The sequence below is a fragment of the Elephas maximus genome, chromosome 12 (genome assembly GCF_024166365.1).
Source record: "Elephas maximus indicus isolate mEleMax1 chromosome 12, mEleMax1 primary haplotype, whole genome shotgun sequence".
NCBI classification, from domain to species: Eukaryota; Metazoa; Chordata; class Mammalia; order Proboscidea; family Elephantidae; genus Elephas; species Elephas maximus.
The window spans coordinates 80,868,320-80,884,892 of NC_064830.1; the positions used below are offsets into that span (position 1 = coordinate 80,868,320).

The 16,573-nt window shown below is 38.5% G+C and overlaps 1 protein-coding gene across 6 annotated transcripts in view; it reads right to left on the reverse strand.

Annotated features, from left to right (window-relative positions):
• The window catches only part of DNAH3 (dynein axonemal heavy chain 3), a 195,904-nt gene that overhangs the window by 52,908 nt on the left and 126,423 nt on the right, over positions 1-16,573 (reverse strand). For all 6 annotated transcript variants that reach the window (XM_049903316.1, XM_049903322.1, XM_049903317.1 and 3 more), the window contains 3 exons: positions 9,717-9,820; positions 6,955-7,249; positions 5,610-5,789 (listed from right to left, as the gene is read on the reverse strand). In XM_049903316.1, the coding sequence (XP_049759273.1) occupies positions 5,610-5,789; positions 6,955-7,249; positions 9,717-9,820 (579 nt within the window). The remainder of the gene's footprint in view (positions 1-5,609; positions 5,790-6,954; positions 7,250-9,716; positions 9,821-16,573) is intronic.

The window sequence follows — 16,573 nt, forward strand, 5'->3', positions numbered from 1 at the left end:
TTGTCAGAAATTAATATTGCTATTCCTCTTCTTTTTTGCTTATTGTTTGCTTGATATATTTTTTTCCATCCTTTGAGTTTTAGTTTGTTTGTGTCTCTAAGTCTAAGGTGTGTCTCTTGTAGGCAGCATATAGATGGATCGTGTTTTTTTATCCAGTCTGTAACTCTCCGTCTCTTTATTGGTGCATTTAGTCCATTTACATTCAGAGTAATTATAGATAAATAAGTTTTTAGTGCTGTCATTTTGATGCCTTTTCATGTGAGTTGTTGGCCATTTCATTTTTCCACATGCTTTTTTGTGCTGAGACGTTTTTCTTAGTAGCTTGTGAGATCCTCATTTTCATAATGTTTAACTTTGTGTTTATTGAGTCGTTACGTTTTTCTTGGCTTTTTTCTTGAGTTATGGAATTGATATTCCTTTTTGTGGTTACCTTTTTATTTACCCCTATTTTTCTAAGTAAAAACCTATCTTGTATCCTTCTATATCGCCTTGTATCACTCTCCATCCGGCAGTTCAATGCCTCCTATATTTAGTCCCTCTTTTTGATTATTGTGATCGTTTATTGATTTCCATGATTTCCTGTTATGTGTATTATTTTGTTTATTTATTTATTTTTTAGAATTAGTCTTAATTTGTTTGTTTTTGTGCTTTCCCTATTTGAGTTGCATTGATATCAGGACGTTCAGTTTTGTGACCTTGTATTGTGCTGGTACCTGATATTATTGGTCATCCGGCCAAACAATCTCCTTTAGCATTTCTTGCAGTCTTGGTTTAGTTTTTGCAAATTCTCTAAACTTGTGTTTATCTGTAAATATCTTAATTTCTCCTTCATATTTCAGAGAGAGTTTTGCTGGATATATGATCCTTGGTTGGCAGTTTTTCTCCTTCAGTGCTCTGTATATGTTGTCCCATTCCCTTCTTGCCTGCACGGTTTCTGCTGAGTAGTCTGAACTTATTCTTATTGATTCTCCCTTGAAGGAAACCTTTCTTTTCTCCCTGGCTGCTTTTAAAATTTTCTGTTTGTCTTTGGTTTTGGCAAGTTTGATGATAGTATGTCTTGGTGTTTTTCTTTTTGGATCAATCTTAAATGGGGTTCGATGAGCATCTTGGATAGATATCCTTTCGTCTTTCATGATGTCAGGGAAGTTTTGTGTCAGGAGTTCTTCAGCCATTTTCTCTGTGTTTTCTGTCCCCCCTCCCTGTTCTGGGACTCCAATCACTCGCAAGTTATCCTTCTTGATAGAGTCCCACATGATTCTTAGGGTTTCTTCATTTTTTTTAATTCTTTTATCTGATTTTTTTTCAGCTATGTTGGTGTTGTTTCCCTGGTCCTCCAGAAGTCCCAGTCTACATTCTAATTGCTCGAGTCTGCTCCTCTGACTTTCTATTGCGTTGTCAAATTCTGTAATTTTATTGTTAATCTTTTGGATTTCTACATGTTGTCTCTCTATGGATTCTTGCAACTTATTAATTTTTCCACTATGTTCTTGAATAATCTTTTTGAGTTCTTCAACAGTTTTATCAGTGTGTTCCTTGGCTTTTTCTGCATTTACCCTAATTTCATTTGTGATATCTTTAAGCATTCTGTAAATTAGTTTTTTATATTCTGTACCTGATAATTCCAGGATTGTATCTTCATTTGGGAAAGATTTTGATTCTTTTGTTTGGGGGGTTGGAGAAGCTGTCATGGTCTGTTTCTTTATGTGGTTTGATATGGACTGCTGTCTCCGAGCCATCACTGGGAAACTAGATTTTCCAGGTAGTCAGCTGGTACGCTGGCTCCTGGTTCTGAAAACGGTTGCTGTTTGCCCGTATTTGTTCGTTTTCCGTCTCTAAGTCTGTGCTTGTTGTTCAGAGTTCGTAGATTGTTATGTATGTGATCGATTACCTTGTTTTTCCGAGTCTTTGTTGCAAGAGGGATCCGTGGCAGCGTCCACCTAGTCCGCCATCTTGGCCCCGCCTCCTCTATAATTTCTTTTTCATTTACTAGTTGGAATACTTTTGTAAAGAGACACCTTCCCTCATCTACCATTTGGTTATACAATGTTACACTCCCTATAAGAAAGTAAGGATAAATGCTTGATTCTTTCCATGTATTTACTAGTTTTCAAGATGAGTTGGTTCCCTATCATTCTCTGAATGTGACCAACCATTATTATTGTTATGGACTCATGGATTTAAATATATGTTGATTAGTTTCAATCTATTGCAGTTACTATCACTGTTGAAGTTCAAAGTTTCCCGCCTTTGGCCAGTGGGAACTTCTTTATGTTGGCTCCTGAATCTTTTTGATATGACCCTTGTAGTCTTTAATAGCTTTCTCATTATCTAGTATATTAAGATGTTCCAGGCTTATCTTATAGATTTCCTGCCCCAGACATGCAATCAGCTATTTCTTCAAGAAGCCCTGATTTCTTTTAGTAGGAAATTAGATTTTAAGACCACAGTCTGGGTGCGAGGCATGCTCATTATTAGTGGGCTGGTCATCATAGTGGAAATTGGTAGAGATCATGAGTTAGTACTGATATTTACAATTAAATTTAGGACTACATGGCTTTTAGTCAACCTCTTCTATACTATATCTTTTTTCTTCCACACTGAGGCTCCTAGTTCTCAAGGACACAAGCGATAATAGAATTAGAAAATTTGACAATTTGCATAATTCACCTTTACAGATATCACAGTCTAAGAATAATAATATACTACAAGCCCTGGTGGCACAATGGTTAAGATCTCAGCTGCTAACTAAAAGCTTGGTGGTTTGAACCCTTTCAGTAGCTCTGCAGGAGATAGACCTGGCAATCTGCTCACCTAAAGATTACAGCCAAGAAAACTCTAAGGGGCAATTCTACTCTGTCACATGGGGTCACTATGAGTCAGAATTGACTTGAGAGTACCCAACAACAACAGCACAACCACTACCAATTATGATAACTGGAAAGTTTAATTTTTGTACATGCTATCCATATCCCCATTCCCCTTCCCTTGTTTATTGTTCTACGTCTGAATTATCAAATCATATAGTCTTTACATATTATTGTCTCTTCCATTTATTCCTAGTTGAACAAATAACCATACATTTAATTCTCACTATCAGTCATTTTTATTGCCTAAAACCCATTTTCTAGTAGATGCCTTAGGAAGGGCTTATATGACTAATTGTTCCCAAGTTCTTGCATGTTGATAAGCATGAGCATAAGTTTCCTGGCTGTAAAATTTTGACTCTCATTTCCTTGATTGTCTTAAGATATGTCATTCCATTTTCTTTTGGCATAAAATGTTACTATTGAAAAGTCTTAAGATCATCTAATTGATTTCCCTTTATAAGTTATGTGCTTTTTTTGCCCAGAAGCCCAAATGATTCTTTTCTTTCTCTCTCTCTCTCTCCCTTTCCTTTCCTCCCTTCCTTCCTTTCCTTCCTTCCTTCCTCCCTCCCTCCCTCCTTCCCTCCCTCCCTCCCTTTCCTTCCCTCCCTCCCTCCCTTCCTTTTCTTTCTTATTGTTGTGAAAATACATAGAACACAAACCCAAAACCTGTTGCCATGGAGTCGATTCCAACTGATAGCAGCCCTATAGGTCGGAGTAGAACTGCCCCATAGGGTTTCCAAAGAGCATCTGGTGGATTTGAACTGCTGATCTTTTGCTTAGCAGCAGTAGCTCTTAATCACTATGCCTCCAGGGTTTCCACATATAACACAGCATCTCCAATTCAACATTTTTTGGGTGTACAATTTAGTGATAACAATTAATCATGTTGTGCAACCATCACCCACAATCATTGTCAAATTTCCCACCACCATAAACAAAACTTTCCTTTTTCTTTAAGGTCTAGTAGTTTTACTAGCATATAATTTGGTAGTGATCATTTTGAATCAACATTCTTAGGTATACAATACACTATTTCAATATTTAACTTTTGAAAATAATTTTTTTCTTTTTTTATTTCAGGAACACTCTATTGGACATAATTTTTATTATTGGTTCTATTTCCGTACTTTGGTTTTCTTCTTCAGATGCTCCTCTTAGTTATATGTTGGATTTTCTTTGCCTAACTTCAATATTGTCGCTTCCTCTTGAATCCTTTTAATCCCTTTCTTCATTTTTTTTTATTTTTAAAAATTTCCTTTTAATTTTTATTTCTTAGGGCATTATTTGTTGTGTTTATTCTCTCCTGTGTTCCTTCTAGTTTAGGGCTCACTTCTAAAACAACCTACCTTTTTCTAATTCCTTTTTGAGTTCCACCATCCAATTTCTGAGTTTTTCTAATTACAATTTATGTTGTTTTTTTGTCTTGTATCATTTATCAATGTCTTTTAGGCTATTTTGAAACAGTAAATTTCAGTTTCATCTATTTAATTTTATTATTATTTTTATTAGTATACCTTTCTGTTGTGCTTTTCAGGTGGGGTATTATTCTGCTCTTTATTCCCTTTTTTCTTATGGTAACTTCCCCCCCAACACCACCCAATTGACAGCTGGTAGTTGGCCTAGAAACTATCAGCAAGGCTGTGGGTTCCCTGCTGAAAAGAATTTCATTAAATATCAACATCAGATGTGGTCACTCCATGACCCTGATGAAACAACACAACAGATGTGTACCTGGTGGTCTTTCAGCACTGGGCTTTTTTATAGGGTCTTTGCAAAGATCATGTTTAATAAGGCAGCTTAAAAATTGTTAATTGCTGGGCAAATGTTAGTTATTACTAATTCTGTGATGTGTGCTGGAAACAGATATTTCCCTTTGATTGGCCAGGTCTTATAGAGGGAAAAATAATGTACCAAGTTCCCCTCCCTCTCACCAGTGAGAGAAGTGTTGAATTTATAAATGCTAGGGACCTGAGATTATGCTGTATTCAAACCCAAGGCAAAGTCACTCTCGGATTCTATACTTGAAGTGGAAGATGATGGCTTGGGTACCCGAGTGAGATCATCCACTCTATTTTCCATATTTTACAGATGAGAAAGCTGAGTGCCAGAGAGAAAAGACTTGTTCAAGGTCAGACAGCAATTTAATATCTCACAGAATCTAAGTCCGCAAATGCTAAGTCTGCAAATGGTTAAGATTCCTAACCAGGTATGCATATCAGAATAAAAATACAGATACTTGTAGATCTGGATCGGCTTGTACCTACTCTGGACTGTCAGGTTACAGGACAAAAAAAAGAAAATCCTTTCTCTTTCTTTTTTTTTTTTTTTTTTGTTTAGGCTACTTTCGGTCAGGTTTTTTTCTGGCAACCTGAAGAATTATAACAAATATACAGATGATTTTGACACGCACCCCCTAGTTGAGGGCCTCTCATCTAGCCTCCTCCCTGGAGGACATGCTGTCATACTGAATTCTCCCTTCCATACAATACTCTTTGTTCCTCAAGGGTCTAGGCAAAAACTTCTCACCTCTTCCTTTTGTCTTCCCTTCCAAGTTCACACAACTTTCAACATGAAGTGTTTCAATGTCACTCCCTGGGGCTAACTCAAACCCTTCCATCTGCAGCATAAACACACTCTGCTCCACCCTCAGTCAGGTCAGAGTGTCCTGTGTCACTTCTGCATTCATTAAGGTGGCCTGGTCATCTAGAGGATGAAGAGGAATGAATTTTCTCCTTCACATACCAGTAATGTCATTCCTTCCTCCCCCGGGTGGCCCCATAGCTGTCACAAGCAACACATCTGCGATGTCCAGCCTGTTTGTGTCCTTCTTATCAAACCAGTAACCGTGGTCAATCCATTGCCTCAAGAGCTCGATGGGGGGCTGGGCCCCATACACCTCTTTGGCTGGCATGTTGAGGTCATCTGTGGAAAGAAGCCAAACTCATACACTGTAAGTTCATGGATCCTCTGGTCAAACCTTTTTGGACAGGAGGTAACAGATAATCATTCTCTCCTAGAGGGAAGTCTGGGCCCAGCTGTCTCAACCCCACTCCATGCAGGGCTTAGCATGTGGACATTCTGACCAGATGGGAAGGGGTTTTCCTGGGTTCTGGACTCTCTTGCCTCATTGTGCCTGTTGTGGCTTTAAGGGTGCATGGGTTGGCATCAACAGATAGGAATTCATTTTTTCCCCATTCCATCAACCACAATATATTGATTGTCTACTATGGGGAGGAGTTTGTTAATTGCTGGGGATATGATGGTGAGGATGACAGTCATGATCCCAGCCAACAGAGAATTTAATTTAATCAGCAGGTAACAGTTGATTTCCACTGGGAGCAAGGCTTTGGAACCAGGGTTTTTGAGCAGCAACAATCAAATAGCAAGAATAGATTGTGACTTCTCCGGGGCAGGGACTATGTTTTCCCTGTACTATCTCTCTCAGTCCTGGCACAGAAGAAGCGCTTAATAAAATGGAGGCTCTTTTTAATTTTCTCCAGTAAACACTGGTTGAATGCCCAATTTGTCAGGCAACATTTTGGGAGTTTTACATACGTTACCCCATCTAATCCAAGTAATGAATTTGTAAAGGAAGTTTTACCTATTTGTTAGATGTGAGAAACTGAGGGTAAATCATAATATGCCTAGGGTTAAAAAAATGAGATTTTGGACACAGGTCTGTTTGACTGCAAAGCTTAAATTGTTGTTGGACAAATGATAAAGAAAAGGAGGGAGAGAGGAATGAAGAAATGAGAATTTAAGGAGTAAGCCACGAGATTGTTTAGAGGAAGAGGGTTCAAGGCAGAAGGAAATGGAAAGCCCTGAGGTAGGTTTGAGGAGCAGCAAAGGACGCCATAGAGCTTGAGTGACTTGAGTGAGAAGGAGCATGCAGGAGATGGCATGGAAGAGCTAACCAGGGGCTAAATCCTTTTTCAAGATTTGGGGGAAAATACTAAGTTATATTAACCAGAAATATTTTCTTTCTCAGAGAAAGTAAAAAGATTGTACAGTGACCCTACAAAGGGAGTTTCTGGCTTGCTTTAGCTTGTGGTCGAAGAACTTGGTTGTATCCAGGCAAATGCCTTACCCACAAACACCACCGCTTTCTTCCCTATGGGAGGTCCAAAAAGGCCTTTCCTCCGCCGATCCAGCTTGGACATGATGATATCCTGGGTCTGATTGGCTGAAGTTCTGGCAGAGAAGTTGATGCAGTTGGGCAGGTAGATGTTTTTGGGAAGGCGGAGAAGGAAATTGTTGGTGATAGCTGATTTGCCAGTGCCTGTGGGACCCACAGACAGTATTGGAATCTCATGATCCAAGTAGGTTTTCAAGAAGAAGGTCTGCCGGGCCGTTTCCATTGTGGGGATGATGAGTTCTGAGACCTGTACCACAGAAACGTGGGAGACTCTTGGTACTGGGCCCAGAAGGCTGGGTCCTGGTATACAAGAGACCTGGGCTTGAATTCTAGCTCCATCCCTTACTATATCTTTATGACTTTGAGTATTTTAAAAAAAAAAAAAGTAGCCCTTATGAAATGGGGATAATAATGGCATAGAGCTATTCTGAGGATTCAGTGAAATCATACATGTAAAGGTGGGTATGATTGTCCCTGTTTGATAAAGAAAGCTGAGGTCCAGAGACCTTTTGCATCTTGCCCAAGTAGCACAGCAAGTAAATGAAAATGTAGCAATTTGTAACCAGGCTTGTCCGATTACAAAGTCTACATTCTTAACTGCTGAACTATGATATTATAAACACAAGTTACAGTAAAGATTGGTCCATAGTTTCTGCCCTCTGAGACAATTGCTCTGAACCAACCTGTCTGCCTTGCCCCAGGTAAGGTTCACCTCCCATATGCCATATATACTGCCTGGCTCATAATCATTAGGTGTGACCTAAACACCCCCATCCTCTCTGCTTGTTCCTGATTTGCTTTTCTCAATACTCAGATTACTGGTTCTAAGATCCATCCCTATCTAACCCTTGGCCTCTTCCTATATGGGGACTATACATACTCTTCTTGGTATTCAGACCTCAACTGGACCTTAAAACGTTGGTCCTGGGCTCCTGGAATCTCCATTACTTTAGGAGAATATCTCACCTTAGCTTGGATCTCTGAGCCCAAACTTTGTCAACGGCCATTTGGCCCATTTGGTTCCTCCGTGGGGGGCAAAGGAAGGGGCGGAAAGATGTGTATCATATGCTGAAGTCTTCTTGTGTGCCTATACTGGAAGAGGTTAGTGAACATAGATCCACTTCAGGGAATAGCACCATTTAGACTGTGGCTTTTGTAAATGACGCCCCCTACAGCATAACTAGATCGTAATGCAAGTGGTGCCATTTGTGTTTGCAACATGGTAGCCCTATGCATACTGGTGGACAAAGGCTTGGCTTCTTCTGATTATTTGATCAAAGAAGGAGGAGCAGATAAGGCAAAGGAATTGAATTGGAGAAGAAGAGAACTAACAGGTGTTGAGTTATGGATGTTTTATATGCATTACTCTCTGCAGTCTTCCCAGTAACCTTAAGAGACAGGTGTATTATTAGCCCAGTTTTTCAGAGGAGAAAACTGAGGGTTCAAGAAAGCTGGCTACCTTGTCCGAAGCCATATAGCCAGTAAGTGATACTGGATGCAGAACCAGGTTCAAGATTCCTATTTGGCCCCAAGACTGTGGATTTAAAGCAAGTTTGTTTTCATAGATTTTTTTTTCCCTCCAGGGGCTTGCACAATTATTTGACAAGGGAAAAATTAGTAGCAGAACTGAAAATACTTTCTGCATTGGACAAAATTTTAAATTTCTGGAGTTCAGAAGACTAAGCTCATTAAACCCCAGAACCAAAACTGTTGCCATTGAGTTGATTCCGATTCATAGTGACCTTATAGGACAGAGTAGGACTGCCCCCATACGGTTTATAAGGCTATAATCTTTACACAGGTAGGTTGCCACATCTTTCTTCCACAGAGAGGCTGGTGGGTTTGAACCATCAATCTTTCGGTCAGCAGCTGAGCTGTTTAACTACTGCACCACCAGAGCTCCCTAAGTTCATTAAGGAGAATTAAAGTTTAGGGCTTTAATTGTTGGAGATTTCTTCACAACACTCAGCACCCCGCATGTGTCTTGAAGTCAGCACACACATTCACCCTCTTCACCTACAGCCATCATCCTGACCACGATTGTCCAAGTTTCCACTTTTTACCACCATTTACCACTGTCTACCATTTCGCCCAGTCCTGAACGACATGAAATCACTCCATAAAAATAAATTATAGCCACAATATTCTACTAACAGAACCATAAAAGTGCACATCAGAAAAAATTTTCCACGAGGATTGAAATGAGGAGGAGTTTTAGGTGAATCACCTACTAACCAGAAAACTTTTAAATAAGAACCTCCTTTTCTGAGAATTCTGATGAAGGAAACCTTTCTCTGAGGATTTTAAAGAAAAAGCAAGGATCCTTTTAGGCTGAGATGACTGAGAGGTAGACTGAGGATCACCTGGCATTAATGATAATAAAGAGAATAGTAATCAACATCAATCTAGCACCTATTATGTGCCACTTGTTCATGTATATTGCCTTCGATCCTTGCAACCATCCTGTAAGTAATTTCTCTTCCATTTTACAGTTGAGTAAACTGAGGCACAGAAAGTGAAGGCTGAGTAAGGAATCTGGGTCTCTCTCATTTAAAGTCCATGCTTTTGAAGGCTCAATCCAGCCCATGTTTGAATCTTTTTCTAAAGAAACCTCTTCAGGCTGCTAATACAGAACTGACATTAATTCCTCCATCTTGGAGAATATTCAGGTAATTCTGGAAACCAAAATCCCATGGCCAATGCCTCTCATTTACCTTTGCATTAGCTGGGATAGTTTCCTCCTCTTTGGTGATATACTCTGTCCAAGCGTTCCAATGTCCACTACCTTGCTTGAGAAAATAAAAGTCGTAGATGCTTCCTGGGCCACAAAGGAGCAAAACAGATCATTAGCACATGAAGGTTTTACATTTCATGTCTGAAATATTTAACTGCCCGAAATATCAAAATCAAAAAACCAAACCCATTGCCATCAAGTTGATTTTGACTCATTGTGACCCCACAGGATAGAGAACTGTCCCATAGGTTTCCAAGGAGCAGCTGGTGGATTTGAACTGCCAGCCTTTTGATTAGCAGCTGAACTCTTAACCCCAGAGCTCCAAGCTAAAGGCATCTAAAATTGTATAATCACCAATACTGCCATAGTTGTGGTGAAACTTACACATTGCCGATAACTACGTAAACTGGAAAAACACTTTTAAAAGAGCAAATTATTTATTTATTTTTTGTATAAAAACAATAGGTGTTAATTATTAAATTATTTTTAATAATGTGAACAGAAAGTACTAAGAACAACAACAACAAAAAAGGCAATAAACACTCCAAATCCCATTTCCAGAAATAACTTCTGATGGCCATCCTTCCAACTCTCTTTCTAGGCACATAAACATTTAGAAAATAGAAAGAAAGATTGATGAGATAAAATTTCTAAGAACGAGATAAGAATATTTATAAGAACGGGATAATTTGACACATACTTATTTTAAAATAAAGATATTAAATTTAACTTTACTTACATTTTAGGAGATTAAAGTCAAACTGGAGTCCCTGGGTGGCATGAACAGTTAAGTGCTCAACTACTAGCCAAAAGGTTGGTGGTTCAAACCCACCTCGAAGTACCCAGGAAGACGGGCCTGGCAATCTGCTTCCAAAAGGTCACAGCCTTGAAAGCCCTATGAAGTAGTGTTATGCTGCACACATGGAGTCATTGTGAGTCAGAATGGACTCAACAGCAACTAACAACAGATAAATAAGCCTTCACTATGGGAAATACTGGTTTTTAAAAGATGCTTATAAATTAAAAAAAAAAAAAAGCCATTAAGGGTTAAAGTCGCACTCCTAGTTAACATAGTGCCAGCAGTCCTAGCTATAGCAACAAGGCAAAAAAAAGAAATAAACAGCATCCAAATTGGTAAGGAAGAAGTAAAACAATCCCCATTTGCAGGTGATATGCTACTATACATAGAGAACCCTAAAGACTCCACAAGAGAACTACTGGAACTAATAGAATGATTCAGCAGAGTAGCAAAAACATACAAAAATCAGTTGGATTCCTATACACCAATATAGAGAACTATGAAAAGGAAATTAGGAAAGCAATACCATTTATGACAGCCCCTAAAAAAATAAAATACTTAGGGATAAATCTAACTGCGGACATAAAAGACCTATATAAAGAAAAGTACAAAACACTACTGCGAGAAACCAAAAGAGACCAACAGCATTCTTTAATGAGATGGAAAAACTAATCATTAACTTTACATGGAAAGGAAAGAGGCCCGAGATAAGTAAAGCATTACTGAAGCAGAACAAAGTAGGAGGCCTTGCACTACCTGACCTCAGAGCCTACTACAGAGCTAGGGTAGTCGAAACAGCCTGGAGTTGGTACATTGACAGACACGAGGAACAGAATTGAGAACCCAGATGTAAATCCATCTACTACAGCCACCTGATCTTTAACAAAGGCCCAAATGGACGAAAAGACAGTCTTTTTAACAAATGGTGCTGGCAAAACTGGATGTCCATCTGTAGAAAAATGAAACAGGACCCATACCTTATGCCATGCACAAAAACTAATTCAAAATGGATCAAAGGCCTAAATATAAAACCAAAAACTATAAAGATCACGGAAGAAAAAATAGGGTCAATACTAGGGGCCCTCACATATAGCATAAATAGGATACAAAGCATAACTAACGATACACAAATACCAGAAGATAAACTAGATATCTGGGATCTTCTAAAACTCATCAAAAGACTTCACCAAAAGAGTGAAAAAAGAACCTACGGACTGGGAAAAATTTTTTGGCTATGACATATTCGACAAAGATCTGATCTCTAAAATCTATAGGAAAATCCAACACCTCTACAACTAAAAGACAAATAATCCAATTAAAAAATGGGCAAAGGATATGAACAGACACACACACAAAAGGATTGAAGTCATTAATCCCATTTTGTTATTGTATTTTAATGTTTTATGATGGAAATATCTCAAAAATACACAAAGGTAAACAGCATAGTATAATAAACTGCCATGTACCCATTATCCAGCTTCAGCACTTATCAATAGTTACAATTCTTGTTCTACCCATTTCCCTAACATCAACCAACACTATATTCACTTTCCTTCGTTCCTTCCTTCCTCCCTCCCTCCTTCCCTCTCAGTTATTGCCTGTTTGAGAATCTCTACCTGTTGCTTTTGTATTTGAACTGTGACTAATATGTCACTGAGAATAACATGTCACATTTCTTCAGAATTTTTCAGACATTTCCGTATTCTGTCTTCTTGCATTTTAAGTTGCTTTTTTTTTTTTTTTTTGTGGGGGTGTCTGAGGCTCTTCATCGACTTGTCTTTCTTACCTAGTTGCCAGACAGGATCAATTTCTTTTATCCTCGAAGTCCACCAATTTAATCAGACTATTGTTCTGTATCAGTTTTTTTCATGGAATATACCATACACTTAGAATTGGTAGAAGCAGTTCTTTCTTCATTGGGGAAAATTTTCTCCATTTTTATCTTTGTATATAGTGTGTATACTATTTATTGGGTTTCCTACATCAGGTATTAGCTCTGTGTGGCCTCTATGTCAATCATATTCTCTCTAATTGCCTCAATGTCTTTGTCTTTTTCTTCTACAGTAAGTCTGATTATCTCAAACCATTCCTTTAAGCTATTTAGTAGATGTTTAGCCTTGTTGGTTCTAATTTACTTATTAGATCTTTAATGGTATTGTTTGGTTCTCAATTTGTTTCTTTGGTTTTTCAATCTCTCTTTTCATTTCTATCTGGGATTTTATCACCTCATCCATAAACTTAAAAAAAAAAAACAGCTTTATTAAGCTAAAATTCACATACCATACAATTCACCCATTTCAAGTGTAAAATTTAATGGTTTTTAGTGTATTAGCAGAGTTACAAAACCATCACCACAGTCAATTTTAGAACATTTTCATTACCCCAAAAAGAAACCCCACACCCCTTATTCATCATCACCACTTCAATTCCCTACCTCCTGTAGCACTGGGCAACCACTAATCTACTTTATTGCTATAGATTTGCCTATTCTGGACATTTTATATAAATGGAATTATACAATATGTGTTTTTTTGTGACTGGCTTCTTTCACTTAGCATAATGTTTTCAAGGTTCATCCATGTTGTAACAAGTATTAGTACTTTATTTCTTTTTTTGCTGAATAATACTTCATTTTTATGGATATACCACGTTTTCTTTATCCATTCATCGGTTGATAGACATTTGGGTTTTTTCTACTTTCTCACCATTATGAATAATGCTGCCATGAACATTCGTGTGCAAATTTTTGTGTGGACACAGGCTTTCACTTCTCTTGGCTATATACCTAGAAGCAGATTGCTGAATCATATGGTAATCTATGTTTACCGTTTGAGGAACTGCCAAACTGTTTTCCAAAGCTGCACCATCTTACATTCCCATTGGCAATGTATGACAGTTCCAATTTCTCTACATCCTTGTTAACACTTGTTATTATCTGTCTTTTTTATCATAGCCATCTTAATAGGTATGTAGTGGTATCTCATTGTTTTGATTTGTACTCCTCTAATGGATAATGACATTGAGTGTCATTTTATGTGTATATTGGACCTTTGTATATCTTCTTTGGAGAACTATCTATTCAGATCCTTCGCCTATTTTTTAATTGGGTTGTCTTTTTTTTATTCAATTGTATTCCCTTATCAGATACATGATTTGCAAAAATTTTCTCCCATTCTGTGAGTTGTCTTTTTATTTTCCCAGTTCTGTCCTTTGATGCATAAGAGTTTTTAATTTTGATGAAGTACAATTTATCTGTTTTTTCTTTTATTGATTGTGCTTTTGGTTTCATGTCTAAGAAACCACTGCCTAATCCAAGGTCACAAGGACTTGAACCTATGTTTTCTTCCAAGAGTTTTATAGTGATAGCTCTTACATTTAGGTCTTAGATTCATTTTGAGTATATTTTATGTTGTGAGGTAGGGGTCTAAATTTATTCCTGTGAATGTAGATATTCAGTTGACCCAACACCATTTGTTTAAAAGACTATTCTTTCCCCCATCCAATTGTCTTGGCACCGTTGTGAAGATCAATAGGCAATAGATGTATGGGGTTATTGCTGGGCTGTCAATTCTATTCAGTGGATTTATATATTTATCCTATATTAGTACCCGGAAACCCTGGTGGTGTAGTGGTTAAGAGCTACTACTGTTAACCAAAAGGTTGGCGGTTTGAATCCACCAGGTGCTCTTTGGAAACCCTATGTGGCAGTTCTACTCTGTCCTGTAGGGTTGCTTTTTTTTTGTTTGTTTTTATACTAGTACCAGACTTATCAATTTAGAATTAAAAAAAAAATTAAATTCCTATTATTGCTAAGTTCTTTCAACAGAAATATTCTCTGTTCCTTAGATCATATTTCCTCTTAGACTGGATCTCTCTTTTTGATGTTTACACAGTTGCCATACCATTCTTGCTCTGATATACCATCCTCACCAGCTGCTGTCAAGTTGGTTCTGACTCATGATGACTCCACGTGTGGCAGAGTAGAACTGTACTTCACAGAGTTTTCACTGGCTTATTTTTCACAGTAGATTGTCAGGTCTTTCTTCTGAGATGCCTCTGGGTGGACTTGAACCTCCAACCTTTCAGTTAACAGCTGAGCACATTAACCGTTTGCACCACACACATTTCCCAACATTATTTGGGGCCAGTTTACCACCTTCACTTTCTTGGCCACAATTCAAGGATTGGTGTGTGACTTTCCTTCCTGGAACCTGGGCTCTATGCTCACTCTGAAATTTGGCAACTATCCTGAATCAGGAAACCCTGGTGGCGTAATGGTTAAGTGCTACAGCTGCTAACCAAAAGGTCGGCAGTTCAAATCCGCCAGGCACTCCTTGGAAACTCTATGGGGCAGTTCTACTCTGCCCTATAGGGTTGCCATGAGTTGGAATCAACTCGACAGCAGTGGGTTTTGGGTTTTATCCTGAATCATGATCTATCCCAGTCCCACCCCAGCTAGTAATATGCCCCACTTCTGCAAGATTTGGGTCATGTCTCCAACCCAGCATGGTGCTGCGGAAGATTGAAACCTTGGTAGTCTCTTCTGCCCCTGCTAAGGTACTGCAGAATTATATTGGGGCTCCTGTGCTTGAGGGTTTCTCTTAAGCATTTTCCACAGTTGCCCATTCACCATTATAGTATGCTTTCTCCAGAATGGTGATTGCCAGTGAGAACTCTCAGAGTTTTAGTAACTCACCCCCTTTCCTCTCAGCATCATTCTCAGCAGGACAATGGTGGTAGTGGGTTGGAGACGTACCCACCACTGGATGTACCCGTCACTGAAGAGATGCCAGAATCCTTTCTTTCCCTTCCTGCCCATCGCTTGTCAATATTTATAGCATAGGTTGTAACACTTCCTTTGGTCATTGTTGGAGAAATTCTTAGCCTTTAAAAATTTTTTGTTGTTCATCTCAGTAGGCACTAGAGAAGGGAGCTTCTGTATTCCTACGTCATTCTGTAGCTTTACCTAGAAGGCAATCTGGTACAACCCTTTTAGAAAGCAATCTGGCACTATGTTTAAAAAGCTACAAAAATGTTCCCTACTCTAACTCAGAAATCTCACTTCTGGGAATTTATCATAAGGAAATAATTCATAAAGAAAAAAGAATCTGTATACATGACTATGTAGCACCATCTGTGATAGCAAAAAATTGGAAGTGATTTCCATATTCCACATTAGGAGGCCAGTCAAAATCACATCTTTTAAGATGGATGAAATGTTTGGCAGTCATTAAAATGATAGCTACAAAAAGCATCAACATAGAAAATGCTTTTAAGAAACAATGATAGATGAAAATAGCAGAATGGAAAATGGAACATATGCCACTGGGGCAACTACGTGAAGAGATGAAAGCAAGTGGGTAGGCCAGAGAAGGGATTTCTTTTTGAAAAATAAAATACTTGTGATAAGATATGATTTCAAGGGAAATACTTTTGACCATTTTTCTTTAACATAACTGAATTGTGTGTACCATAAAAAAAAAAGTGGAAACTAAAAGCATGAATTAGAAAGTATTTATCCCCTTCCCTTGAGGATGTTGAGCTAAAGCTAATTTGTGGCTTCATACATGAATATTTAGGCCAAAGAGAAAAGGTCTGACTGGATAAAAGTAGATTTAGCAGCTGTGTAATATTAGCCAAGGTGACTGCACATCTGTAAAATGGGTTTGATTTTAATTCTAGCTTGGAGAATCACGGCAGACAGAGAGTGAGCTATGTGTGTCAAGGATTCGCACAGGTCTAAATCTGTAAAATGGGTTTGATTTTAATTCTAGCTTGGAGAATCACGGCAGACAGAGAGTGAGCTATGTGTGTCAAGGATTCGCACAGGTCTAGGCACACAGAAAGGTGCTCAGTAACATTCAGCTTTAGGTCTCTCTGGTTCTCTGCTCAGAGTAATGGCGCCCCTTCATTCTGTGCTGCTGTTGTAACTCAAACTCTTAACAGAGTGCAAGGGAGGGAAGGGAAAAGCAGCAGAAACCCAGGAAGACAGATGACTGCTATTGTTTCTGCCACCTTCAGCTCTGTTTTCCTCTCTT